At 46.7% G+C, this 27,297-nt stretch overlaps 4 protein-coding genes across 5 annotated transcripts; 3 read left to right on the forward strand and 1 right to left on the reverse strand.

Annotated features, from left to right (window-relative positions):
• Positions 1–1,718: 1,718 nt before the first annotated feature.
• Positions 1,719–12,110, forward strand: LOC100824908 (protein VACUOLELESS1). Its single transcript, XM_010233812.3, has 15 exons — positions 1,719–2,735; positions 2,877–3,167; positions 4,690–4,829; positions 7,205–7,310; positions 7,405–7,497; positions 7,860–7,949; positions 8,047–8,160; positions 8,863–8,985; positions 9,173–9,246; positions 9,330–9,384; positions 9,605–9,786; positions 10,261–10,390; positions 10,473–10,575; positions 10,729–10,826; positions 11,605–12,110. The coding sequence occupies exons 1-15, from the start codon at positions 1,875–1,877 to the stop codon at positions 11,776–11,778; spliced, it is 2,634 nt and encodes an 877-aa protein (XP_010232114.1). The 5' UTR covers positions 1,719–1,874; the 3' UTR covers positions 11,779–12,110.
• Positions 12,111–15,109: 2,999 nt separating this feature from the next.
• Positions 15,110–15,394, forward strand: LOC100824591 (transcription factor TCP7-like). Its single transcript, XM_010235177.1, has one exon. The coding sequence runs from the start codon at positions 15,110–15,112 to the stop codon at positions 15,392–15,394; it is 285 nt and encodes a 94-aa protein (XP_010233479.1).
• An 893-nt stretch (positions 15,395–16,287) lies between these two features.
• Positions 16,288–17,268, forward strand: LOC100824903 (putative cyclin-dependent kinase F-2). Its single transcript, XM_003566926.1, has one exon. The coding sequence runs from the start codon at positions 16,288–16,290 to the stop codon at positions 17,266–17,268; it is 981 nt and encodes a 326-aa protein (XP_003566974.1).
• Positions 17,269–18,718: 1,450 nt separating this feature from the next.
• Positions 18,719–25,950, reverse strand: LOC100825205 (60S ribosomal protein L18a). 2 transcript variants are annotated; one of them, XM_014899581.2, is made up of 6 exons: positions 25,562–25,950; positions 24,451–24,529; positions 24,243–24,360; positions 20,342–20,457; positions 20,193–20,256; positions 18,719–19,393 (listed from the first exon to the last, which is right to left on the reverse strand). In XM_014899581.2, exons 1-6 carry the CDS (start codon positions 25,866–25,868, stop codon positions 19,052–19,054), a joined length of 1,026 nt encoding a protein of 341 aa, XP_014755067.1. In that variant the 5' UTR covers positions 25,869–25,950; the 3' UTR covers positions 18,719–19,051. The 2 variants fall into 2 exon arrangements, with proteins under 2 accessions (XP_014755067.1, XP_003569521.1); XM_003569473.4 differs by lacking the exons at positions 24,243–24,360; positions 24,451–24,529; positions 25,562–25,950 and adding an exon at positions 20,547–20,707.
• Positions 25,951–27,297: the final 1,347 nt, after the last annotated feature.

Below are 27,297 nucleotides of genomic sequence, written 5' to 3' on the forward strand. Positions count from 1 at the left end.
AATTTAGCCCAACTCACCTTCAAACGGAACCAGTTCCAGGCTTTGACGGTGTCGCTAGCCCGTGTCCCTCTTGACACTTGCTTCCCCCGGCGCCATAGGCGGGGCCGATGATGATGAGCCCGATCACCGAGGTGACAACAAGCCGGACCAGCTGCCACACGTAGAAGTAACCGCACTTCAGCATGGCTAGCTAATGGGCGATGGCTTCTCATCTCCTCTCTTCTCTCCGCCGTTGTACATGGAGTGTGCTGCTCTTGCTACTGCTCCTTTGGCACAGCTCGTGTGAGTGAACTCTAGCAAGTGAGGCCTATTTACGATTCCCCTAATTTGTACGATACAAAATTAAACCAGGAGAAAACTTGTATTCATCATTTTATTTGTGCGTGGACCCATTGTGGGGCTAACACGGGAAAGGAACAGCCGGTGCACGAGGACATCGTCCACGCCGCCTAGGAAAGACGCAGCTGCTAATCCTGGCCATCGGGTCTGGTTCTTTCGGGCCAGCCCGAGGCACGCAAAGAAAGCACGGCCCATAAAATGGCACGGCACGGGCCAAATTGTGCCGGGCCAGGCAGGAAGCCCACCTCGTGCCAAGCTTTTCTTGAGATGCGGCCCATGGGCTCGCACGAGCACGACACGACAAATCGCGGTACGAGCACGACAAGGGAACAAGGCCGACACGGCACGGCCAGCACGAAATCGCCTGGCACGATTTCGGTAACGAGAGGTATGATTTCCACAACCAAAGGCACAAGGCACAGAAGCACGATCCTATTTTACCGTAGCTGGGACGTCCGCGCGACCCAACCGGCCGAATCGCGTCAGCGGCATCACCCAATTGACCTTCCGTCGTCCACTCGTCTCTCTCGGTCGCTCCCTCTTCTCGGTCGCCCGAAGGCCCGAACAGTGGAAAACAGGCGAGCGGGCCGAGCCAGGCACGAAATCACCACGTGCCGGGCATTTTCCTCAGATGAGGCTAGTGGGCCAAACTGGCACGTCACGGACCCATTTCTTGCCGACCCGTGCCGGGCCGGCCGTACCGGGTCGCCACCTCCTCGTGCCCGGACCGTGCCGGGTCAGCCCGATGGATAGGAGTAGTAGCTGCGTTGGGCTTCTCCGATAGAAACGCGTGGGCCGCAGCCATCATTGGGCTGGGCTCGAGAATGAGCGGGAAAATAGGCTTGGAATTTGAAACTCCTTCCAAATTCCTTTCAGCCTATTTTTTAATTTTCTGTGAGTGCTATTATTGTGTGCTTTAGAAAAATTGGCATTGCAAAAAATTTCAGCTATATTTTTTATTTTCCATTTGTAAATAATAACAACAACAATCTTTTTTTTCTTAAGAAATAAGCCTTTTGTCCCAAACAAGTATGGTATTGGGGTAAGCTAGATATGAAACCCATGCAAAAATTTGCGGGAAACAAAAGTAAACACAACAACAGCAAAATACGGACGACCACATGGATAGCGGATTTCCGGAATCCAGATCTCTGGACACGTTCCAGTCTTGTCTCCCTCTTGTCCCGCTGCTTCTGCTTCCGTAGCCGACGAGACCACGCCGCCGCCGCCATGTCCTCCTCGTCGGATTACATCAAAGGAGTCGGGGAAACGAGCGCCAAGACCTGCTAGGAAATAGCTGTGGGCTGTGGACCTGTGGCCCTGTGCCGTGCAGCAACGAAGATGATCAAGCCAGGCCGGCCCGGCCTGTCCTTCACCTGTCAGCGGCCTATCCGTCCTACAGTACTCCGTAACTCGGTTCCCCAGATATTCTAAAAAAAAACTCGGTTCCCCAGTCAGTCCAACTCCAACCCCCCTTCCTCGGTTCCCCCCCGGTTCGCGAGCGATCCGGCCACGCTCCGACCTCGCCGCCGGCCATGTCCTCCTCCGTCTCAGTCGCGGCGGAGTGGGACCTCCTCTCCGATCGTTTCTACCGCCGCATCACCATCTACTCCCCGCTCCCCTGGTCCTCCCCGGCCACCACCACTGCCTCCTCCTCCGGCGGCGGCACTGGCGGGGTCGGTCGCCTCGACCTCTCCAACCACATCGTCGCCGCCGCTCCCTTCGGCGGCCCGATCGCCGCTGTTCGCGATGACTCCAAGATCGTGCAGCTCCACTCCGAGCCCTCGCGCCGCCGCCTTCTCCTCTTCTCCTCCTCTGGCCACCCCCTCGCCTCGTCCCCGTGGACGCCCCACCTCCCTCGCCTCCACTCGCTCGCCTTCTCCAGCTCCCTCAACCTCCTCGCCCTCCTCTCCGATGGTTCCCTCCTCCGTTTCCGCCTCCCCGATCTGAATCCCATGCCTAGCTCTAGCCCCGTGCCCCTGCTCCCGCCCGCCTCAGGCGGCGTCGCCGACGCTGTTTTCTGGGGAGGTGGTGTGGCTATCCTCACCGAGGACAACCGCGTCGTGGTCACCACCGACATCGAGGTCGACGACCCGCACCCGCGGGAGCTTGCTGACCCGTGCGTTGGCGAGGATGAGCAGGTGCTATGTATGGCAGTGGTGGAGCCACAGTTCGTCATGTCCGGGAGCCCAGAGGTTCTACTCGCAGTCGGCGATCGGGTAGTGGCGGTTGATGAGGATGGCGTGCAGGTACTCGGAGAGACCCTGGAGATTGGACCCGTGCAGAAAATGGCGGTGTCACCTAACGGGAAGCTGCTTGCAGCGTTTGCACATGATGGCCGCCTGCTCGTAATCCCCACGGATTTCTCCAGGGTCATATTTGAGTACGAGTGTGACGTAAGTTTCTAGGTTTACTGCACTGTCTAGTGTGATCTGTTAGTGATTTTTGGCTAATATTGGTGTATTTAATCAGTTGTCTAGGCATGAATTACTGGAATACTCTTGCACAGTTATTCATTAGTATCTTTAATCTTGTAGTCTGCGCTACCACCGGATCAGATAGCTTGGTGTGGGTTGGACAGCGTGCTCCTTTACTGGCCTGAAGTGCTTTTGATGGTTGGCCCCAATGGAGATCCAGTGCAGTATAATTATGATGAACCCATAATGCTCATTCCAGAGTGTGATGGCGTAAGAATCCTCTCAAATTCAAGTATGGAATTTCTACACCGAGTCCCAGATTCTAGTACATTAATTTTTGGCATTGGAAGCATGTCCCCAGCAGCATTACTGTATGATGCTAGAGATCACTACGACAAACAAAGTGCTAAGGTACTGTTTAGTTTCCTTTCTTATGTAGATAATGTATGCCTCAAAATGTATAATCCGTTTGTCTTTTACTGCTGTCATCCACTTGTTGCTAGCTTAGTGCATTGTGTAATCACTTGAGAGGATGCAAACCTTGATTCATGCCAGGATCACTACTTGAGAGATAGCAATTATAGGAGGCAGTGGTTTCTTCTTGCTTGCCATAATAAGGACTGGTCTTAACATACTTGGAGTTCAGTTAACGACTAGGAGTCTAGGACTCCAAGTAATCCCCAACCACTTGCCTAATTCTGATCCGAACTCTCTCCTAGCTCTTATAAATTGTTCTCCTGGTGTTTTAGCCTGCCTGTTCTCTCTCCTCATCGTCTGCTCCTCCCTTGATTGGATTCATGCCATGCCACAAACTGTCATGGACTGTAATGAATGCTACAACTCTTAGCTGAATATCACAAAGTCTAGGTGTACTTAAAAATTTCAGTAGTGTTAGCCTTTTCTTTTCTTATAGACATCAATGACAAGAAAATAAGGGTATATCCATCCACACAAGTATATGGCCCAATATGGCCTTGAAATTAAACATAATACAAATATGGCTCCATGTGAACCAACTACAGAATTAACATATCCGTCTCAACAATATAGCATAAACATCGAACAACTTATAATGAGCAAGATTAAACTAGTTGATGTACTTGATGTATATTAAGAAGTCTAGATATGTATTAGGGTAGTGTGTGTCCCAAGCATTAGAGGTGCTCATCCCAATCCCATCCATGCCACTAGGATTTGTTACCTGAAAACCAAATAAAGAGTTAACGGCTCCAGGTGTTGTGTCACTTGTTGCACCTCAGACCAGGTATTGTCAATAGTTGCACATAACTCCATCGAGCAAAGGGGTACTGCTTGCCTCTTCTCTTCCTCTGTTCGTCTAGGACCTAAGGCTGGAAACAGCAGAGGAGTCAATGGTGAGTCATCACAGTCTGTATGGATCACAAAATTTGTGGATTAGCCAACATTGCCTGCCTCAGTACTCATAAGGGAGAGAGGAGGGGGAGAGGGAGAGGCTAAGTGGTCTATCTATCATTGTACCGGCAAGCTCAGAGACACTCGATGATCAATCATTGTAAGGATTGGAGTAACATTTTGAGATCATCGAACCAATCACATATAGGGTAAACACCAAACATCCATGACATGGGGTGTCGTACTAAGCTTCCAGGACCAGCAATAATCCCCCAAACTGGCAATAATACCACATTTTGGGCTCTCTGCTTATTTCACACTTTATTTTTGACAGTGGCTTTATTGACATTTTTGAGTGCACAACATTGACATTTTTCTTACAGTGTACTTTATTGCATTCACCATGTGGAACTTGTGAATTATATCAGGGCTGTTTGATATCTCTGTATTATAAAAATATTATTGATCATTTCGGAAATTGTTCTTTCGTCTCATCTCATAAATAGGTCCTCTTTCTCTTGAAAACCAAAGATAAGACAATAAAAGTAATCTACACTTGCAGGCTTATGATAACTATCAGCTAATATCATCCTCCTTGCCCGAGGCGATTGAGGCTTGTATTGACGCTGCTGGGCATGAGTTTGATGTTTCACGCCAACATACGTTACTGAGAGCTGCGACTTATGGGCTAGCTTTCTGCAGGTTTCTTTCTATCTTTAGGATGCTGCTTTTTTACATCTGTGTTTTTCTTCTTATTTCCAAGTAATCACTTACTGTCGTGGAACCCGTGCACATCACTTACTAGTTACCAATGTCAAGCTGAAACCATATGAGTACTATATAGCCTTGACATGTAAAATTGCTGAATTTAAAATAACATATATTTGATACAGTATGAGGTCACCGGTTATTTTGTGCTCAGTTGATTCTTTCTCATGTCTAACATAAGCCCTTAATCCCTAGTGTTTTTTTGGACTCCGGTGAAATGCTCAGTTGGATTATTCCCTACTTTTCCTTTTACTGGATTGTCAAGTTGGGTGACATCATTTGCTCCAGCATTTCTTGCCTACACTGCTAGGGAATTGCTGCATAGGATAAGATGAACACATTCAACTAAAAAATGTGCATGATGTTGTACTTCTTAGAGAACTACTGATCATTGACCAAACTGTAAAACAGAGCTTGTATTATGCCAACCCTCTCCAAATAGCTGCATGCAAAGGTTAAACTGTAGTAGATAGCGCTGTTATTGTATGCTAAAACTTCTGGCTACACAGCATCAGTACTTGTTTGGCCTAGCATATCCGTATGAGATATCATATCCAATACTGATACACGCCGACGTATATCGGTGAAGTATCGAGTATATCACAATATAAATGCCGATATGTTTCCGATACTTGTTTGATACATGCTGGATACGCCCAACCCTGGAAGTGTCCAGTAATGCTTATCTTACCCTGCCTCTCCTGATCCTCAACCTCTGTCCTGTTCCCCTGCCTCTGTGGTAAGAGCACCAGCAGCAGCTAGCGAGTCAGGGGCTTGACAGCGAAGTTCTCACTGCTCAGATTAATCTTGGTACTATACTTCTCTACAAGTGAATCTTCGTACCCCAATCGGCTCTTGCTGAACAACAAACTTGCTCCCTCTTCGTGTGTCTTGTCTGGAAGAGGGCAGTCTTCTGGAGTAACTTGACTAGCATCGATAACATTCCCAGCTCTAAACCATGGACACCCTGGCACTCCTCTAGGAGGACTTTATGGATGCACTAATGCTCAATGGGTTTCCCTTTCTACTTCCTGTCGTTTTCTGGCGAAAGAATGCATGTCTAGTGTCTTGGCTGTAGATGCAACAATAGTTGAGAAAAAACAGTATTTGAGAGAAGCCCTTCCTTTTCCACTACAATAAAAGCTTCTCAACTTGGCTGGGGCATAAGGTCTTCTAGGAGCCTACATAGAAGCTTGCTTAATTTGGCCAGATTGCCCAACCAAGAGCTTTGTTTAAAAGTTAGGTTAGATATGTTGCTTATTGCTTGACCTTACATATTTTGACTTACTGAATTTATTGGCCACCTTTTTTTTCTGACCCAAAAACAGTAGGAGAGAGGCTCCTAAAGTCCTAATGTGATAAAATTAACAACACACCAGAGTTACATATGTACATAACGGAGAGGGAGAAAGTTTCCTTCTCCCCACCGAACCTTACAAAAGATTAAAAGTGATTAACTACAGAAGTAAGAGTACTGGACAGGGAATCGGAGACCCTAAAGCCTAGCAAAGTAAGATCAGCCTTGACTTTTTTAAACTTGGACAGCAGTATTATGCCTTGCTGCTACTGCCACACCTCATGCATCTTGCAATATTGGAATGCTACAAGAGTATGTTACTAATTTTTTTTAGACGAAAGGCATCATGTGCCCGACTTTATATATAAAGCTAACCGGCCAAATAGAGTGCAACAACGCTGGGGAGACCAGCTTACAGTGGATTACGAACTGAATAAAAGGCACAGCAAAAAGAGCCCCATCCACAAAACAGCATCAGCTTGGAGGAATAGTGGTGGGCTTCAGGGTCGCAAGGATGCGTCTAAACTCTGTTGCAGCTGTCGGAAATGCCTGGGAGTCCATCGAACTTGCCATCGGGGACCTGAGTTGAAGAAGCAAAGCAGTATTGAAATTACAGTTAGTGGGGTGGGAAGGGAGCTTATGTTCAATAGTATATTTACTCCTAATCCCCCAAATAGCCCAACATTGCGCAGCAACAGACTCCCAAGCAATTCTGCGAGAAGCCCCTGAAAGCCCATGGACCCTGCCAAGGAAACAGGCCAAGTCCCTAGGATCCCAATCATAGAGGAGAATCTCCCGACCACGTGCCCACATGAGTTGGGCTAAAACACAGCCAAAGAAAATGCGGTCTACTTTCTCAATATCCCCGCAAACACAGCCAAAGAACATGTTATTAATTACCACTGTTGACCATCACTTTATTTGGAACACTTTAGGTACTAGCATTCTTCTATATAGAATAATTTATTGCTGATATTTGAACTTGGTATTGATACCCAGTTGGCTTTGGCAGTCGATTTCCGCATGGACGCTTCCAAGAAATGTGCAAGACGTTACGAGTTCTAAATGCTGTCCGTGACCCTGAGATTGGAATGCCGCTTACCATTCAGCAGTACAAGGTTTGTATTGCTTTCAGATTCTGAATTAAACATTTCTCTTATCTTCGTTAGCTTTTATATCATATCTTATGGTTCTTGTTTGTTTTCTGTGTAGTTGCTTACTGCAACTGTGCTTATTGGACGTCTGATTAATGCTAATCAGCATCTTTTGGCACTTCGCATCTCTGAGTACCTTAACCTGAATCCGGTAACTGCTTTTTTCTTCTCCTTCACTTTCCGGGTAAATTTTACTTCAACGTGCATAAGTGCTGTCTTAATTGTTGCATAATCTTGTTCTTAACTCACCATATGCATAATAAAGTTATGTTTGCTTTTCTTTGTTATTATTATTTTGGCAGAAGAACAATACAAAACACTAAATTTGTTATTACTTATTTGAGTTTGTATGCAAAGTGACTGGTAGTCCTGTAAGGTCTTAACAGTACCAGAAGGAATACTTGCCAGTTTGACGGTAAAAAGGATAGACTGTTGTGAATTCTTGCACTAATTGCAATTAATGTATTTGGTTAAGTGATACCAGCTCTATTTGCACCTTAAAATATTTTATAGGAGGTTGTGATTATGCATTGGGCATGTGAGAAAATAGCAGCGTCAGCTGCAATTCCAGATACAGTCCTTCTTGAAGGTCTACTTGACAAGGTTTGTGTTTCCTATAGTCTGACTCGATATTTGATGTTACCTGCCAATACTTAATAGTGTTTGTTTTCCCATGCTTGGCATGTTCTTACCGTTGCAGCTTAGGTTATGCAAAGGCATATCATATGCTGCAGTGGCAGCTCATGCAGATAACAGCGGCCGGCGAAAGTTGGCTGCAATGCTCGTTGACCATGAGTCCCAATTCTCGAAACAGGCAAGTTTTCTTTTGGCTTTTGAGTAAGGTGTATAAGCTTCTTTTGGCTAATGAGTAAGGTGGATAGTTCTAACTGATTGAATTAGCAATCCACTGTTTCAGCACTTTCTTGGACTTTGGATGTTTTAGGAAATAGCTTTGATGGTTCCTGTATCTTGATTATCTTCATATTTTTGCACCATACTTCCTCTATTCCTAAATATGATAATGTACCTACGGTAGTGTTTCTTACCATAGTTCACTGAACATTAGCATCTTAGCTTGAATTATTAATGTTTCAAATTGAAGTATGCCCTGTAGGTAGACATGGGAATGGAGCAATATCCAAGTCCAAACTTGAACTACCCAACTGTTATCTGAATATGCTAGATCCATTCCACATCACGCGCTTGTCAGAGCAGAGGCCCAGGACAGCCCTGGCGCTAAGCTCGAAGAGCTGCCTTCATGGGCATTGATGTGTGCCGGTGCCACAGGCACATGTAACTGATGTTGTATCTTCCATGTGCATAAGTGCTGTGTTAATTGTTGCATAATCTTGTTCAGAACGTGTCACAGCTGCAGCTGGTCTTGTATGTTCCAGGATGCTAATATACTGTAAGAAACAGGAGACATTTGTCGGGAACTGCACAAAAACAAAGAGGAAGAAAGGAATAAACACTAGTAGATGCCACCCTCTCATTTCTTTATTTATTTTACTTTCAGATTCCTTTGTTGCTAAGCATCGATGAACAAGACAAAGCATTACAGAAGTCAATTGAGAGTGGTGATACTGATCTTGTGTACCTTGTGCTTTTCCATATCTGGCAGAAGGTAGCTGTAGAAAAGGTAAGTGGATCTCCCTTCCTCTCCTAATTCCATTACTGTTCCAGATAAGGCACTGCTGCTGAGAATCGATGGAAACCAACAATGAGCATGCTCTTGTCTTCTGACTACCTTTTGGGAACTATAAAAAATTTTGGTTTCCACTCATTATGTCCTTGTTAATGTTTGTTGACATAATTTTATTTTACAGAACGCTCCTTTGGATTTTTTTGGTGTAATCAATGCAAGGCCTTTGGCTCGAGATTTGTTTATGGCATATGCAAGGTGATTTATTGTGTCCAGTTCCTGGTTCTTCTGTTACATGTATTGCTCTTGTTGAATACAGTCCATGTCTCTCTTGTGCACAGACATTCTAAGCATGAAGCTTTGAAGGACTTCTTTCTATCAACGGGGAGACTCCAAGTAGGTTCATACGTGATGATCTGTCTATTACTCTCTATTATTCTAACGTGTCCTACATATTGCCTTCCATACTATTTCAGTTGAGTCACTTTTAGATAAGCTCAGTAAGATGTGCTGGAAGGGATACAAATTTGGTGTGCTACAATCAGTAGTATCCCCTAGGATGAATTGCTTCATTACATGCAAATTTCCTTGCCTAAAATATTTAGAGCAATTGCAGGATGCTGCCTTTCTTTTGTTGAAGGAGTCGAGAGAATTGGAGAAGATCCCAGTTGCAAGCAAGGGGTCTCCTCTCCATGGTCCACAAGTGAGGCTAGTTGAGCAGGCCCACAGGCTTTTTGCCGAGACAAAGGAACATATTTTTGAATCCAAATCTGCTGAAGAGCATGCAAAGTTGCTAAGGTATATGATGATTTATCAGAATCCCTTGTGATGTGAGGACATTATCGCCTCATTCTTAGAGAAAGTAATGGATTTTGGTCGTTAGCATCTGCGAGGTCAGTGATGACTGATGAGTATCAGAAAGATCTTAATCGGAGTGTGCAATATCCACACAAAAAAGGTTCACCAAATGATGAAAGCTTTGGGACACCTGAAAATGAGGCAAAGTAAATTGCATATTCCACTTTAAATGTACTTAAACATGGTGCATATCCAGTTATCCACTCAGACTCAGTCATCATGAAACTAGTATTTGCTTCCCAGCTTGTAGGATAGGTTCGCACTTATTTCATTTTCATCTCACAAACCCCATTTGCTTCCATGCTGTAGCCAATTTTAAGTGAAATCCATTGGTGGAGGTTGGGGGTGATATTTCTTTGTGCTTATGAGCGGTATAACTTAACCATTTTCTGATGATTTTTCCCTTGCTTCCAGAGTGCAGCATCAACTAGAAGTTTCCACAAAGCAAGCAATATTTGTGGGTTCTAGTGTTAGTGATACAATAAAGACTTGTATAGCAATGGGAAATGAACGAGCTGCAGTCAAAGTGAAGTCAGAATTCAAGGTACTAAGGATGCCTTCGAGCAAAACAAACATGGCTGATGAATATTGTAACCTCATCTTTCTAATGTCCACAATGCTGCTAGGTTCCTGATAAAAGGTGGTACTGGCTGAAATCGTGTGCTTTAGCAACAGTTGGGAATTGGGATGCGTTGGAAACATTCTCGAAAGAGAGGAAACCACCAGGAGGTAGGTTTTCTTATCTGAGTTGGATTTTCGTGAGAAATGAACTTGTGCTGAAGAAATATCAAGTTCATGTTTCTTCCATGCAAATTATAGTTTTCATCATAACAATATTTGTTCACTGTACTGAATATGTTGTTGTCCTCTTTTTACTTGCAGGCTTTAAACCTTTCGTTGAAGCATGCATTGATGCTGGTAAAAAAACGGAAGCTCTCAAATATGTCCCAAAATTAACAGATCCCGGTGAAAGATCTGAGGTATATTTTTTATATTTAGTTAACATCTCATCTAACAATTAAGGGATCATACAGTAAGCTTTATGCATATCGGAGAACCTCTTGTTTTAAATAGCGTGCTATAAGATTTAGCGGCGGCCTGCTGCAGATGCTATACATGCTATTTCCTGCTATAAGCCCATAGCGTTGCGCTATTTCAAATAGCGTTTTGCAAAAAAACAAAACTAAAATATAGCCCAAAATAAATATTTTGTGTAGAATCACTTGCTAAAAAGTTCAGTTGTCTACAAGACCAAATCCATAGAGTAAACATAGATGTGAGGCATAATTAAATATATAAACTGTCAAGATTAAAGGATTGAACAGTTTTAGGTTAGATCTGGAGTAGTTTTAGGCCTGTCTTGGGACTTTTGGTCGGTGCTATAGTGTCGGGTCTTTAGATAAACCATAGGTGAGCATTAGGCATTCAATAGTATCTTATGCCTTGTCTCTGGGATGAAATTTTGGCCAAATAGATGAAGTGAAAGATGTGTAAAAATCTCGAAAAATTTCAGTACTCCCCCGATCCATAATAAGTGTAGCTGATTTAGTACAACTTTAACCCTGGCTTTACTTGATAGTCTGTATGCTATAGAGCAACAGCCACGTCTGTTTTACCATGAGCATTACATCATCATGAAACATCTGAGGCGATAGTTTAGGAACCTTGAACTATTCAAGTTTGAACTAAAACGAAAGCAGAACCAAGTAATTTTTTTTCCCGCATATGCTCTCTGATCTTGCCATCGTTCTTCTCTAGGCATATGCACGTCTCAAGATGGACAAGGAAGCTGCAGAGGCAGCATCACAGGCCAAAGATGGCGATGAGCTATTTGGTCGTCTAAAGCTTACACTAGCACAGAATACAAATACAGCCGCAGCTTCTATTTTCGATACACTACGGGATCGACTATCGTTCCAAGGAACCTACTGAGATATGTACACATATCGCGATGCCTTCGTTTGTGTTGACTTCTGTGATTGTGTATTTTTAACCCCCACTGTGAATACACCCATAGGCCATATCCCTAGAAACTGAAGACCTCTGCGGCGATGGAAATGTTGTAGACGACGCCGGCCAAATAGGAGGTTACGAAAATTCTGACTTTGAATATAAACGTCTTGATTGTTGATCTTGCAGATTTTCTCAAAGCTTTGTGATATTATTCTCGAGTAAATCGTACTCCCTCTGTTCAAAATGTAAAGTATACTTTGGTTTGATAAGACAAGATTTTGACTAGCAATTGGTTTGATTTTTTAAGAGAATAGCAAAATGTTCGTGCATTGCCACGGTTCAGGCAAGCCACTTTTAGGTCTTCTTTTTTTTCTCTTCTTTTCTTTTTTTTTCCTCTTGAGTCACACTCGTTCTCCCTCTTGAGTCAGCTTCCCCGGGAACGCTCAGTCCATGCCTGGACGAGCGGTCGTGCCCATCTTCCTCCTCGTGCCAAAAGCAGCACACACACGCGCCGGCCGTCGCAATCTCCGCCCTCGACGATGCCTCCTCGGCCTATGACCGTCCAGGTACTCTGAACCGTATCCCACAGCCTTTCTCTTCCTTTTTCCCTCCTCAATCATCTCCCATAATCACGGCTGAACCGCCTTAGCACACGTTGTCGGAACGGCTCCCTAGTGATCGCCGACGTGGCGAAGACACGAAGTGTGACACTGAGGAGTTTACCCAGGTTCGGGCCACCCGAAGGTGCAATACCCTACATCCTGCTTTTGTGCTTGGATTCCATTGATTTAAGGGTGTTTACAGGTTGCCGGGGGTGGCTTCCCAGCTAGCTACTTGAACTCCCAAGAGCCTCTTAGCTCTGTCTATCTTAGTGTTACTATGTGAGGGTCTAACCTAGTCCGAGACGAGTTCAGTCCGAAAGGAACCAGTGGGATGCGAACTGAGTCAGAGTGACTCAGATCAACACGGCGGGGATGAGGACTGAGAGAACGAGGTTGTTCCCCTGTTTTCTCTGGAATTAAACGGTGTATGACAAGATGGAGCCTGCATGCCAGATCCACCGACTCTCAGATGCAAGGAGGCACAGCATGCTGGACCATATGCTGCATCACAGGATCAATCTGCCATTGCACCTACTGCATCGCAGGATCAATCTGTCGTTGCACCTACAGATAACGAGCATCACCAAAGTAGGAGAGTAAGGTCGAATGTATGAAGAGATATCTTTGGGCTTTTAATTGTGTTTTCTCCGCCGCGTCAGGGGAAGTATTTTTGTTGGATTAGGAAGGGTCTCCTATTGGGCTGCGCCAAGAGAGGGGAGCTCGGCCGTCTGGAGCGGACGAAGGAGTGGTTTGCGTGCAAGTGGACGAGGTGGGTCTCGGGGGCGCCACTTCATCGGGAGGCGCGTGGCTCCCCTGCAGCGGCGCTCGCATCCGGCGTGGCTGTACACCGGGCCCGACGACCGGACCCGGCTGCAGCGCACGGATCTGCTCCCGGAGGAGGTGCAGTTCTGGGTGAAGGGCATCACCGGGGAGGACGAACCTTGCCGGTTGCTCCCGCCCAGAGCGCACGCGCTTCACGCCGGGATCCCGAACCTGGGAGCCCGGGATCTCCCACTCTGCGAAAAAAAAAGGGAGGAAAAAAGGTGGAACGGTCCGTATTTTTTACATTGGTATATATAGATAGATTCGGTGCAAGTAATGAGCCAGCCGGGTTAGTATGTCTAATATACATGCAATTTTGGGGGCGCACAAATTTTATGGATATATATAGATAGATTCGGTGCAGGTAATGGGCCAGCTGGCTAAATAAGTCTAATATACATGCAATCTGAGGGTCCACCAACTTTATGAGAAGTTTGACAGACGACGGTGAAAAGAACGGTCCGTATTTTTTAGATAGGTATAGAAAAACAATTATTTTGGTAATCAATAATGAGGTGTGTATTAAATACCTATGATTGTATTTTTGTATCAACAAACCATATATCATTGGAATGAACGCTCTTCAATTATTTTTATTTTTTGTGAAATACTCTTTCCGTTACCCGCACCAATCTTTATGAAACAGAGGGAGTATAGATTACATTGCATTGAGCGGGGGAGTATAGATTACGTTGCATTGAGTGGGAGGACGCACTCATACAACACTTAGAAGGCTGGATTAGTGACCCTTGAGATTGACTATGTTGCGTGCCAAGAATAAACGGTCTTAAATGAGACACATATGGCATTTTATCCTTCGCGGGCTGTGGGGTTATGATCATTACCCTAACCATGTCGATTCTCAACGTCGACTTGTCTTGATAGGTCAAAATGTCGTGTCCTATTCCATGTAGTCAGTAGTTCTCATGACTCGTCTTTTGGTATTTTTTTTTCCTTGTCAATTCATCAACAGAACAGCAATTTCACAGCTTGCCTTGTAAGGGTCTGTCTCTGGACGTGGTGCGTTCAACGACTTTAGGTTCCCACTATTTGAGGACCGCGGCTCATGCGGTTTTTTTTTAGCCTAAGAGGTTACTTTAACACGGTGTTCTACAATTTTGTTACATGTGATGCGGAAGATGGATCTAGAGATGTTGATTTCTAAATGTCATGATAAAGCTTTTAGTTCTATAGTGGATCCTCCGTGCTTATTTTCGTTTAGATTGTATTGATCAATTGTACTACTTTTATGAATCAATAAAGGAAGACTGGTGTCCTCAACAAAAATAAACTACTCATACATGATAAATATAAGTAAAATGTGGCCCCATATTTTTTTCGGGGCCTTGTCTGGTCCCCATTTTGTTTTTGCTAGGCACTGTTGATGCTCAAACGTTCTACGTAACTACATAGAAAGAATAAATTTCACAAAACCACACATATTGAGGCAGTCTTCTCAGGCAGGCACCACTTTTGCTAATTTGTCCGGAAAACCACACTTTCAGCGAGCCGATAATTTTCCTTACAGGTCAGGCCCACATGTCCGTTAGCCCGGTAACCACACCCTTGGAAGATGCAGTCTCCATCAATGGCTCCAGGAGCTCGTGGGCAGGCGGCGGCGGGGGCGCGCGGGCAAGCGGCGGCGGGGACCGCGTGCAGGCGGGCGTGCAGAGCGGTTGCGGCGGCTCGCGAGTAGGCGGTGAGGCGGGGGCGCTCGTGGGCGGGTGGTCGCGGCGCTCGCGGGGCGTGTGGGCAGGCGGCGGCGGCGCGTGGGCAGGCGCGGGCGCGCGGGCCGACCAGGGGCGGCGCGGCGTGCGGGCAGGCGGCGGCTGGGGCACGTGGTCCAGCTGACCCGCGAACTGGGGCTCAAGTCGGACGGCCAGACCATGGAGTGGCGGCTTCACCAAGCCGAGCCTTCCATCCTCGCGGCCACCGGCTCCGGCACCACCCCCGTCGTCTTCTTGTGCTCCTCCGCTCCATCAGCCTCCGTCTCCCTCCTCGGGAAGCGCCCGCGCGAAGACCAAGAGCCGGCGCCATCCTCGTTCTGGGAGGCGCAGCTGGCGCGGCCCATGGCCTGGGGCCTCTCCCCGTCGCAGGAGGCGCAGGCGTACGTGTCCGTTGCGCAGGGCCACGTTCACCACCACGAGCTTCGCCGGAGAGCAAGAAGATGAACGGACATAACTGGCTAACGGGTCTGACAGGACATGTGGGACCGAGTGGTAAGGAAAGCGGTCGACTCGCTTAATCACGTCATTATGGGCTTGTTGTTACATTGTGACTGAAAATATGTGATTTTTCGGACAAATTAGCAAAAGTGATGTCTGCGTGAAAAGACTGTCTCAATATGTGTGGTTTCGTGAAATTTACTCACATAAAAACGAACATTCACTATTTAGTCTTCACGTCCATACAATAAACACATTTGATCAGGTGAAACTTTTAAACTACGCGCCTCCATCGGATAAGTAGAATCCCTTTGGCTCAAACACACCGCTCGGTATAGTTCGGACTTCGGACCGGAGCGGAGACGGTAAATTCGTGGCTGTGCCTACCGAACCGTCGACGTGCCCGTTGACGCGCGTGATCGGGACGCCAGACAGGAACCCGAGTCCGACCATTCCTCGGACCGTTAGGCTACTCTAGATTGATGATGTGATACTGTAACATTTATACCTGTATGTACTATTGTGTTCTTTTTTGTTCACTTTAGATATTGATCAGGAATAAATAGTGATCGAGTTGTTCAAAAAAAAAAGTACAAGTGATGAGTTGTTTCAGAAAAAAAAATACAAGTGATGAGTGGTTAGAAGATTTGACGGTGGATTGACGATAGAAAAAGGAGACCGATCGGCAAGATGACAAGATAGCCGACCGAGAGTTGCAGCCTGGCGAATTGATCGACGATCTAAAAAGAAAAAAAGGAATGAGGTTTGGAGGGAAGGCGACGGAAGGTTGCGCGTCCCGTGGCAGCGCGTGATCGCGACGCGAGACACGAATCCGAGTCCGACTAGAGTTTCCTCGGTCGATTATTTACACGTGCCGATGCCCGAAGGGCCATACCCATATGTGCGTCAAGGGTCGATTCTTTCCTTCCCGATCAATTGTCCTCCCGCGAGCCGCCTGTGCTCTCCGCCCCGTCGACATCGGCGTCGCCGGCGCCACCTCAAAGGCAGCTACGTCGTCAAAGATCGATCTGCAACTGCAAGACAGCAGGATGTCGACGCCCGTCTGGAGCACCGACGACTACGACCAGATGGCCGTTCTCGGCCGCGGCTCCTTCGGCCTGGTCGTCAAGGCGCGGCACTACGACACCGGCAAGAGACTCGCCATCAAGACCCTCACCGAAACCACGCAGCACGGCCACGACGAGCTTCTCCGCGAGGCCGAGCTCCTCCTTGCGTGCCGCGGCCACCGCGCCGTCGTCCAGCTCCGCGCCATGTCCGTCTCCCCCGACCCGCTCAAGCTCTCCGCCGTCGTGATGGAGTACGTCGGCCCGATCCTGCGCCACGTGCTCTCGAAGCTCCGCCGCGGCCGGCCGTTCCAGGAGTCCCAGGCCCGCTCCGTCATGCGCCAGCTCCTGTCCGGCGCCGCCCACATGCACAGGAAGGGCGTCATCCACCGGGACATCAAGCCGGAGAACGTCCTCGTCTGCCTCGACTCCGTCAGCGTCAAGATCTGCGACCTGGGGCTCGCCATGTCCTTGCGCGACTCCTCCCCGCCCTACGGCCGCTACGGCACGGCAGGGTACGTGGCGCCCGAGGTGCTCATGGGGAAGGCCGACTACGACCACAAGGTGGACTCGTGGTCGCTTGGCTGCGTCATGGCCGAGCTCCTCACGGGCAGGCGGCTCTTCCGGGCCGGGGTGGCCGACGACTCGGACCAGATGCTCCGGAACTTCCCGCCGCCGGGCATCCCCATCGCCAACAGGCTGCGCCGGGTATTACCCGAGGACCGACTCTCCGGACAAGGGCTCCATCTCTTGAGTGGCCTCCTGTTCTGCATGTATCCCCATTTCAAAAGAAATATAAGGAAAATGCTATTGTAACTTTGCAATAATTATTCATATGATGTTGTGCAAAATTTCACCCCAGAATACCTTGTCTTCTTCCTCCATCGTCCAATTGTTTTCTCAACATGGAGGTCCAACCTCCACTTTGGGCCCCTATTCAAGCTTGTCTTTTCTGGTCTCTCGTTGCGCGATGTTCGTACACGGGGAGTTTTTTCATCATCTCATAATCAGATTCCATGTTCCATCCGGGATTTAAAGGGTTTTTGATCGTTTTTGTGTAAGAGTTCGAAAATGGAAAATAAATAGTATCAAAGTTTGAACCCCAGATCCCAAGCGTTACTTCCTTTGAAACTCAATTAATCTCTAGAACTTTCAGACGAGGTTTGAAAATGAGATCCAACAGGTCATCCAAACATAGATCAGATCCGTCCCTTTAGCTGTTTCGAACGTTGGGTACTGGGCATCAATGAAGTGTTGATGCCCAAACGTTCCACAAAACTACATAGTCCAGATGAAAGGCAACACGCATGTATCAACCGTTACAACTAAATAACTGAAAGGAGTTTCGACAAGAACACAATCAGATTTTGATAAGATCATACTAATAAGGTTCGCAACCATGTTTCAGAAAGATAAATAAGCTAACAAAACTTCTCAAGTCTTAGCGCTCCAACAAAGAAAACAGAAAGTAACTTCTTGTGCTTCTGGTAACCGAAATATCCTCCACAACCGATCAGTAAGGTTTGTGCTTCGTTAACCGAAATATCCACCACCACTGATCACATGAACAGGTTAGCCCTCGTTGCCTTGAACGTGGTCTTCAGCTTCCTGGTGGGTGGCCTGACCTTCTTGTACACGAGGGACAACTTGATCTTTGAGTTGTGGAACCTTTTTTTTTTAAGGCGAGTTGTGGAACTGCTTGGTGTTGTCCCTCTTGCAGTTGGAGAGCCTGAAATGGACAGTAGCTGTCTTGATAATCTGAATGCAGGGGATCTCAGACGCACACGTTGGCGAGAGGCCATCTTAGTGTACATCTGCTCCACAGCACCATTCAGTGTGGTGTCAGTGTTAGTACATGTTATGGTAGCCGGTTCTGCTCTGGAGCGCAGCCAAATGCCAGAGTTCTTGACTGTTGTCCGTGCTCCGACACTCAAGCCAATCTTTAGAACTTTTAGAAGAGATTGTAAAATGAGATAACAACAGGTCTTCTAAACACGATCAGAGCCTGACCCTTTCTAAGAATGTTTCAAACATTGGGTGCTGGACATAACTGAAGTGTTTTTCTTTGCGCAAAAGGGCATAACCGAAGCGAAAATACTCTGCATAACCGAAGCAAAAATACTCTGCATACTACTCCGATTAGCGTCCGACGGTCCATGTGTTGCATCGGACGAGAATCGTAAAACAATTCGTCGTACATGTAGCAGGACCCTGACTGAAGTGTTGATGCTCAAACATTTCAGAAAACTGAATATGGCGGATGAAAGAAGGTAGTAACACGCATGTATGCGGAAACAGTTACAACAAAATAACTGAGGGGTTTCAACAAGAGCACAACCATATTCTGATAAGATCATACTAAATAGGTTCACAACCATGTTTAAGAACTACAAATAAGCTAACGAACTTATCAAGTCTTAGCGCTCCAACAAAAGGAAAGTAACTTCTTGTGCTTCCAGTCACCGAAATACCAACACAACCAACAAACGGAAAGAAACTTTTTGTGCACAACCGATCAGTAACTTCTTGTGCTTCTGGTAACTGAAATATCCACCACAACCGATCAGTAACTTCTTGTGCTTCCTGTAACGACAACCAATCACATGAACAGGTTTGGCCTCGTTGCCTTGAACGTGGTCTTCAGCTTCCTGGTCGGCGGCCTGACCTTCTGGTACACGAGGGGGAACTTGATCTTTGAGTTGTGGAACTGCTTGGTATTGTCCCTCTTGCAGAGACTGAAATGGACAGTAGCTGTTTTGATGATCTGAATGCAAGGGGATCTCACACGGTGGCGAGAGGCCATCTCAGTGTACATCTGCTCCACTGCACCATTGAGAGTTGTGTCACGGTACTCCTTGTACATGTTGTGGTAGCCGGTTCTGCTCTGGTAGCGCAGCCAAATGCCAAAGTTCTTGATTGTGGTCGGATTCTTCTCAAATATCTGACACAGCAAAAACAATTATGAGCAACAGCACAAACAAAAGGTACACAGGACGTCAATATTGCAACTTCCAAAAGTTAAAAAAAGAACACATGCGAGTAAAACAAATCTCTAGAGAAATGGGACATGAATCATTTGTTCAGGGCGCCGAATTGGTTACCAAACCCATTTTAATTTATGTCTTAGGCAAGTCCTGCAGATTTTAAAATACCAAGGTAACTATGAATCAGAACTGGTAAATTGATTTTAGTTATGAACTACTCCCTCCGTCCCAAAATAAGTGATGTAAAATTGTATACATCCAAAGATTCCAAAGAATTCTAAACCCTAAACCCTAAACTAGTCCAGTTCTTATGTTTTGCCATGGAGACATCCAAACAAGAAACCTTTGGCGTATCAGGACAGAGTGCCAGGCCTAAGATACAAATAGATAACTACAGATCCATGTTTTGGAGAGGGAACTGCGTGAACCATGATCTCAGCAATAATTTGGTGATGCAAAGTAATGAAATTCAGGATATGCAACCATGACTAGGGTGATAGCCTATATGGAAAAAATTAAACCAATAACAGCACTACTTAGTATCATACACTATTAGTGCAGTAGTAAACACCAAACGATCGCGTCCTGACAATGGATTTGTTTTCTAGAGCAGCAGTCGGACCCAGATTTCTATTAAAGAAACTAATTGACTGATACAAGTACTAAACAAGCCGCTCCCTGTTCTACAGGTAACAACCACAGGCTGGATGAAAAGCCATGTCCATGGCAAAAGATAAGACGAGAAAGGTGGATTACCTCGTTGATGGCGAGCATCTGGCCATTGCTCTTCTTCACCTTCTTCAGCTTCCTCAGGAAGTACCTGCACAAAGGCAAGAACAGCCATCAGGGATACCGCATCGAAGACGAATGATTCCTTCAGAAATCCAAGACGACAGAGTGCTCACCAGAACTTGCTCTTGGCGCGCACCTCGTTGGTTGCCCAGAGCTTCATGCGGTAGATCTTCGGCTGCTCATCGCCGGGCGTCGGCAGCGCGCGGCCCACCACCTGGTACTGATGAAACTGCAGACATACACGCAGCGAGACGAATAAAAAATACGGATCAAGCGCATGAAGACGAACGCGGCACACCGGCGAAAGGCTGGACTTACCCTAAATGCCACCATTCCCGCGAGCAGATCGAGAACCTTAACCTAGCCTATCCGAGGCCGACGAGGAGAGCAGGTGCGGCGGCGGGCGAAGGAGTCGTCCGTGTGAGGGGGAGAAAGGTTTATAGGTGGCGAGTTTGGCTGCAAACCCTAATGGGCTTTGCTGCTGCTGTCGTGGGCCTTTTGCCAGAATGCTTAGTACTCGTATTTGTCATGGTTGGCCCTTTTACTCTACTGTAACTCAGCCACGTGTACTCCTTTCCTCTCTCAAAAAAAAAAAGAGCCACGTGTATCCCTTCTCTCAAAAAAATAGGCACAGTGCTTTTCGCAAAGAGCCACACGCGTTTGCGTTGAGACGGCTGGAGAAGGCCACACTGTAGTTTTGAAAGAGACATTGCTTCATCACTTTGTAGTACCTCCGAGTTTAAGCTTTCGTGAGCCCTAATCTCGTATTCCTAAGCGTGCTATAGGGGTTTGAGTGCACGAGTACGTGTGTGAAGCGAGCTACGTGTGTTAAGCTGTAGTATCATATACTCTGGTTTTCTCAAAAAAAAAATCATATACAGAGTACGCAGTGTTTTTTTACTAGAAAAGGTTGACGTGGCAGAAAACACACCCGTTTTTAGCGGTTGAATGAATTAGGACTAATTAATCTGGAAATTAAAGGTGACGCACGGTACTTGCTGCCGCCTTTGACCAGGATCCGCGAACGTGACAATGGAACTGCAAAATACAAGGCTATCAAATGTCCTCCGCATCGAGACCCCACACTTGGATACTTATGAGTGGGGCCTAGCTAGTTGTACTGTGTCAATATTCGAATTTCCGCTTCTTCAAATGCTTACTCAACTTTGATTAGAGGAATTTAAAATACGTATACGATATCGGATGATATAAGTAGCTGATTTCAACCTACCGTCTTTCGGTAACACACAAAACATATCTGCGCATGCAGGTTACAGCATACCAAGTGGCTTTCCATTCTAACTACACGTCAAATTAGGACAAGTCAGCAACTACAACATCGTTCAGTCGCACAACATCACAACAGTAAAGGCAACAACACCATGTACCTACCCTAGATCGATCCTAGCTTAACCGAGTTTCTCATGTCTTCCGCGAGCTCTTTCTCCCAAGCAAAAAACTCCCTGACCTGCGGCAGCGCGTACATCTCGTCGAACGTCAAAAACATGATGACGGGCTCCTGGGCCCTGTCGCGTCGGACGACGACGTCGGGGTCTGGGATGGAATCAACAACCGTCGGCCACTCGTCCTCGTCGTCCGGCCCGTTAAGGAGGAGCTCAGTGAAGCTCGAGGGGAGCGACGGGTCTTGGACGATGACGTTCTCGGGCGGCCGGTCGTAGTCTTCCTCCACGATGATGCCCCTTTCCTCCCGCAAAGAGACGAGAAACCTCTTCAGAGCTCCAACGACGCCCCCGGGCTCGTCGTCCGCCGTGCTCGCCTTCTCCGGTTCGCCGGGTGGTGCCACTGCCACCACAGGATCGTCCACCACCATCTCGCTTCCTGACGACGCAGCCGCTGCCTCGGGCGTGCCGTGGCGGCGACGCTGGCCCGCCGGCGCGGGGGTTGTTGTCTCGGCAACCTTCCTCTTACGCGTGGCGGAGGACGACGACGACGACGACAATGCGGGCTTCTTCCGCTGGTTCTTGGCAGCGGTGCGCGGGCTGAAGTAGACCTTGCAGATAGTCACCTCGTCCTGGCCGTCGCCGTGCAGGCCGAGCTCCACCATGAGCCAGCCGGACCGGACACGCACGCCGTCCTCCTTGGTCACGAACGAGAAGTTCTGCCGGTGGCCCAGGAGACCTCCCCCGCCGCCGCCTCGGAGGTGGGCCGACACCACGGGCTTCGACCCGGCCTCGGAATGCCAGCACCCTTCGCCGGAGTCCACCGTCCGCGCCCTGCGCCCGCTGCCTTTCGCACGCACGGCCGAGAAGAAGTACCACGCCTCCTCGCCATTGCTCGCGAGCGCCGCGCCGTGCCGCCGCGTCAGCTCCGCGGGGTGGGCAGAGTACACGTCGGCTTCGTGGATGAACCCGCCACACGACGAGTTCTTGTCGGAGCCGGCGCCGGAGCTGACGCGCTCACGGAGGAAGGAGGAGAGGAGCTCTTGATCGGAAGGCTGGGCGTCGAGGGCGAAGGCATTCCGGCGCTGCGGCACCTTGGGGCGGCGGGAGGCAACCATGGCGGGAGAGGGACCGAGCTAGTTATATTAGCTGAGGACGGGGAGCGGATCGAGTTTTTGCTGAGGCGTGAGAACTTAACGAACTTTTTGAGACAGGACGGGATCGGACGGATTGGAACGCGCGAGCGTTTGCTTATAACCGTTCCGGAGATTGCCGCGTGCTGCTCTGATTCCGTAGTCGGCTCGGGTTGTAACTAACCGTTCCAGAGATGCGTGCGACCGAGTTGGAGACCGAGTTCGTGCTGGATGCCGGACTCCGGGTTTCCTTGTTTGGTGATTCTCGACCAGGCCGGATCCGGGACTCCAGGTTTCCTTAGCTGATGGTTGGACCAGGCCGGATCGGACAACAAGCTGATCAAGGGCAGACGTGCCTGTCCTTCTCGTATCACAACAGTGCGAGGTTTTCACTTTCCTATTAATTAAGGGACTTCCTAAATGCTAACGATACTGGTCCCTAGGATGTCGAGTACTACTAGCAGCGGCCGGCACGGTCCAGCTCACTGTGAAGCTTAAATTACCTTGACCAACAAGTCAACAATGCTCAATGCTGGGCCATAAAACCCAATCAACACAACACCAATAGAGAGAGGTATCGACACAAGTTTTACCGAACAAATATAATCACTGCCATTCGACTCTAGAATCATAGGTCATACAACAAATATATGTCAATCGGCCTCCTCCCACAATATCCTTTCTAAGCATACATGTACAAATAAGAATACTCAACACAGCAGGGCAAGAATGAACATTTATAATGAGAAAAACCGCTGATAATGTAACACAGTTCACCACACCTCTGCTCCTTTTGTGGCACCAAGCAGCATGGCAACTGCAGCAAGTGAAGCCTGTTGGTGGCACCAAATATTCAAATCACAGTTAGTCCAAGTTTAAGCGTCCAGTTTTAGGGGAAAAACAAATAAAAGGAATAGATTTGCATTGCGAGCTGCCAAGACTAGTAAACGTTACAGGAGCAACTATTCATTTTATTATTTCCATGCAATGACTAGCTAAATATGCACAGAAACATATGTATAACTGTTAGTCGAACACCAGAATTCACAAATTATTAGTTGGATAAATGCAGACGATCATTGAGTTGGAGTGCTGCCAAACTATGAGTGATGTCAAAATCCTTTTTTAAGCAGTACATTTCTCTTTTATGAAAACATAAGGAGGATGCACAACTATGCACTTGCACTTAATCTTTCAATTGAATTATCACTATTCAAAGGTAATGCATCTATTATAGGTGCTAGTGCTAGAATGCAACAGCAGGATTTTGCTATTGTCTTTGTGGTTTGCATGAAATAACTATTGAGATGAACCTGATATTACAGATAAAATCTGAAGTTTCAGAAGAAGAAGAAATTAACATGTTGTTCATCAGAAGTTCACAATGAAAACTGGAAGAAAAGTAGCTGGCAGTTATTCAGACACTGCAGCTGGCAATAGTTTGGAAATTGCAGAGGATTGCATTGGTAGAAAGGACTTACAGCAATAGTACAAGCAACATATCCTGGTTTCTCCCTGTAATCGTGTACTCGGACGCAAATCAGAACAAAAGCTCCAATATACCATGGAATGGCAGCAAAGAAGAAGCCAACAATAAACCTTTTCCAAACAGTAGAAGCAGCAGTTTGTCAGGGTCCAATCCAAGTTTCTGAAATGTGATGTAAAATATAAATGTTCAGATAAACTTACAGAAACCACCCCATGCCCAGTCCACAACATGGAAGACGTCGCATCCTCACAGGCCTTCCTTCAACAACAGGTATGTAACCTAAGAAACAGCAATATGGACATGGTAAACAAGTCAGAACCAATTTCCAGTTAATCATTTATTATATTTTGGTCCTCAAAGGAAGCTGCATACAAGCATTGGAGCATTTCACGGCATTCTTAATTGTATTTCTTTACAGAATTACATTGGATCATATTTTTGCACAAACATACTCCATCACAGTTTATAGACCTTATATTCTGGAATGGAGGGAGTATATCAGACAATAGCACAAATATGTTCCTTCACAAACTTGAATTTGATTTTTAGATAACCCAATTACTATCAACCATTTGTTTACTTGTTCTATTTGTATGTTCCTGTATGTCAAATTTTCTGCTAATTTACTATAAGTCTCCAGCACATTGGAACACTAAATCCTTAAGATTTCACCTTTTCTCTGTTAACCTCTAAAGCTTCTTTAAAGACATAGTTAATGTTATTGACTGCAATTAGAAAAGAAATGATGATTAAATATGCAACTGAAAATACTAATTAGGGATCCCTCAAAGTTCACATAAATCTGCAGCAATGTGTGTCACACACCATTTCGGCCCAGAATCGACATGATCAAGCTGCCATTCATTAACTGAAGGAGGGAAACCTAGAAGTTCGGAGACACAGGAAGACACAAAGGCGAGGTACATGTTATATGCTTGGTTACCCCACAACAGTAGAACCTTAAATTCAAGCACTAAGCAACTCCTAACGCAATAATTGTTTTCAAAATGTGTCCCCTCATATGTTAGAAGGTATTGGAAGTTCGGAACCCTAAGTGACCAAAACGATGTGTGAGATCAACTTGTACACCATCTACAGTTTTCATTGTAGTTAAAAAATTTCAAACTGGAAGAGCTGCCGATCAGACAATGAGCACAAAACACGATTTCCCAAGGCTTGCAGCTTACACTAAATCAATAATAAAAGGCGAATTCTCAAACGGAAAAAACAAGCACCAGATCATTCCTATATATGTGTCAGCCAAGAGAAGCACATAATCGCATCGTACAACTAGGGTTCGGGTTCTTGTACCTTGCACAACCTGGTAGCCCTGGGCGTAGTACGGCGCGGCGGCCGAATAAGCCTGCTGAGGAGGGTACACCGCGTAAGACGCCGGCGGCGGCGGCGGGTAGCTCCGGAACCCAGGCGGTGGAGCAGGCTGGGGGAACCCGACAGCCGGCTGCGGGAACTCGCCGGAGGCGGACGACGGCCCAAAGGTGCCGTACTGGTGGTGGTGGTGGTGGTGCTGCTGCGGATACGGCGGCGCCGACGGCGGGAACCCGGGGGCAGAGGACGCGGAGCGGCGCTTGCCGTCCGCGCCAGGCATCTCGTCGGTCATGGTGCGGGCCGTGGGGAGGGTTTGCTCGGGTTGGGGAATCGGGATTTGGGACGCGGGAGAGAGATGGAGACAGCTAGGAGGAGTCTAGGACCAGACTTCCAACTTTCCGAGGATTAGTCGGCTCTGTCACGGCCTTGATTTCACGTTTAAAAGCTCGGTTTTTTTTTTGACCATTAAAATATTCATTTATTAACTCACCAAAGACACGTCACTAACAACAATGTGCACATTTAGAGCTCCGATGGCAGCTTTTAAAGATCTATGTTTTGATCCTAGACAAGAGTATAAGCAATTTCCTGTGTCATAGAGGTTGTAGGCATCCTGAACTTGCTTATGAGCTATCTCGTTATTCTCTCTGCTAATTTTGAAGATTCTTGCATCACTTCCTTGAGTATGATTGAGGAATTGGAACAGATTTGATCTTATGGTCCAATGTCCTGGTTGCCTTCTAAAATCCTTTCTTGCGGCAGCTTCTGCAAGAACTTGGCTATCAGTTAGGAAATTAGGTTGGTTCACTCCCAAAGCTGCTCCAATCAGCGCCGCTAACTCCAGAGCCTGTGCTTCAGCTTGCAATGGGGACTCTGCAAAAGAAGAGGCTTGGATGAAGATGGCTTGTTTGTGTCCCTCCTTGATCCAGTGCATGAAGATTCCAATTCCTGCTTTGCTTCTCAGACTTGAAATGGAAGAAGCAGAAGAAGTATTTTTCCAAGCAGCATCAGTGTAAATGTTGGGCCCTGCTGAATCCTTCTCTTTCAATACAAACAGAGATTGAATCATCTGTGGTGTTAGGCTTGGGAAAGTTAGATCCTGTAGTCTGATCCTTCTTGGTTTCATCTGCATTTAAAAGGGCCTTTACCACATAAAGGACCTGCAAGGGATTACAATGCTTCTGATTGAAGCGTCGGTTATTTCTCGCTTTCCAAATTCACCAGAGAATTAAAAATATTAGAGCAAGAGAGTTTTCAGTATTGTAGATCGTCATCATGTGATGGATTGCATCCTCCACCTGGTTAATTCCTTGCCTGAGTAAACCTTCAACTCTCATACCTAAAGGGGAAGCAAACCAAACAGCATGCACAAAGTGACAAGAGAAAAAAAGATGGAAGTCTGCCTCTTCCATACCACATGCGATGCATTTGTGATCTATATGTGAAGACCTAGCTGCAACTCTAACTCCCGAAGGAATGGCCTTCCTCACTAAATGCCATCTAAAGACCTGCACACGAGGGGGAATATCCTTATTTATCCATACAGAATGAATTATGCTCCTAACTTGATCCGTGAGGCTTGATTGGGAACCTGCATTGTGACCATAAAAAGAAGGACTAAAGATTTGGTAAGCATTTTTGGAGGAACAAATGCCGGAGGAGGTATGTTTCCAAATAAGAATGTCGTCATTGTTATCATTAGAAACTGGAATTTGAGAGAT

This window comes from Brachypodium distachyon, chromosome 2 (genome assembly GCF_000005505.3).
Source record: "Brachypodium distachyon strain Bd21 chromosome 2, Brachypodium_distachyon_v3.0, whole genome shotgun sequence".
NCBI classification, from domain to species: Eukaryota; Viridiplantae; Streptophyta; class Magnoliopsida; order Poales; family Poaceae; genus Brachypodium; species Brachypodium distachyon.

Excerpts from the sequence above, each read along its gene's own strand:
- LOC100824591 (XM_010235177.1), top strand. The coding sequence starts at position 15,110 with ATGGAGTGGCGGCTTCACCAAGCCGAGCCTTCCATCCTCGCGGCCACC.
- LOC100824903 (XM_003566926.1), top strand. The coding sequence starts at position 16,288 with ATGTGCGTCAAGGGTCGATTCTTTCCTTCCCGATCAATTGTCCTCCCG.
- LOC100825205 (XM_014899581.2), bottom strand. The coding sequence starts at position 25,868 with ATGACCGACGAGATGCCTGGCGCGGACGGCAAGCGCCGCTCCGCGTCC. Across the intron at positions 24,530-25,561 it reads GGGCTACCAGGTTGTGCAAG|GTTACATACCTGTTGTTGAA; the intron begins GTACAAGAACCC and ends GCTGTTTCTTAG. Across the intron at positions 24,361-24,450 it reads CTGGGCATGGGGTGGTTTCT|GTTTATTGTTGGCTTCTTCT; the intron begins GTAAGTTTATCT and ends TGTTTGGAAAAG.
- LOC100824908 (XM_010233812.3), top strand. The coding sequence starts at position 1,875 with ATGTCCTCCTCCGTCTCAGTCGCGGCGGAGTGGGACCTCCTCTCCGAT. Across the intron at positions 8,986-9,172 it reads AGAAGGTAGCTGTAGAAAAG|AACGCTCCTTTGGATTTTTT; the intron begins GTAAGTGGATCT and ends TTTATTTTACAG. Across the intron at positions 10,391-10,472 it reads AAGTGAAGTCAGAATTCAAG|GTTCCTGATAAAAGGTGGTA; the intron begins GTACTAAGGATG and ends CAATGCTGCTAG.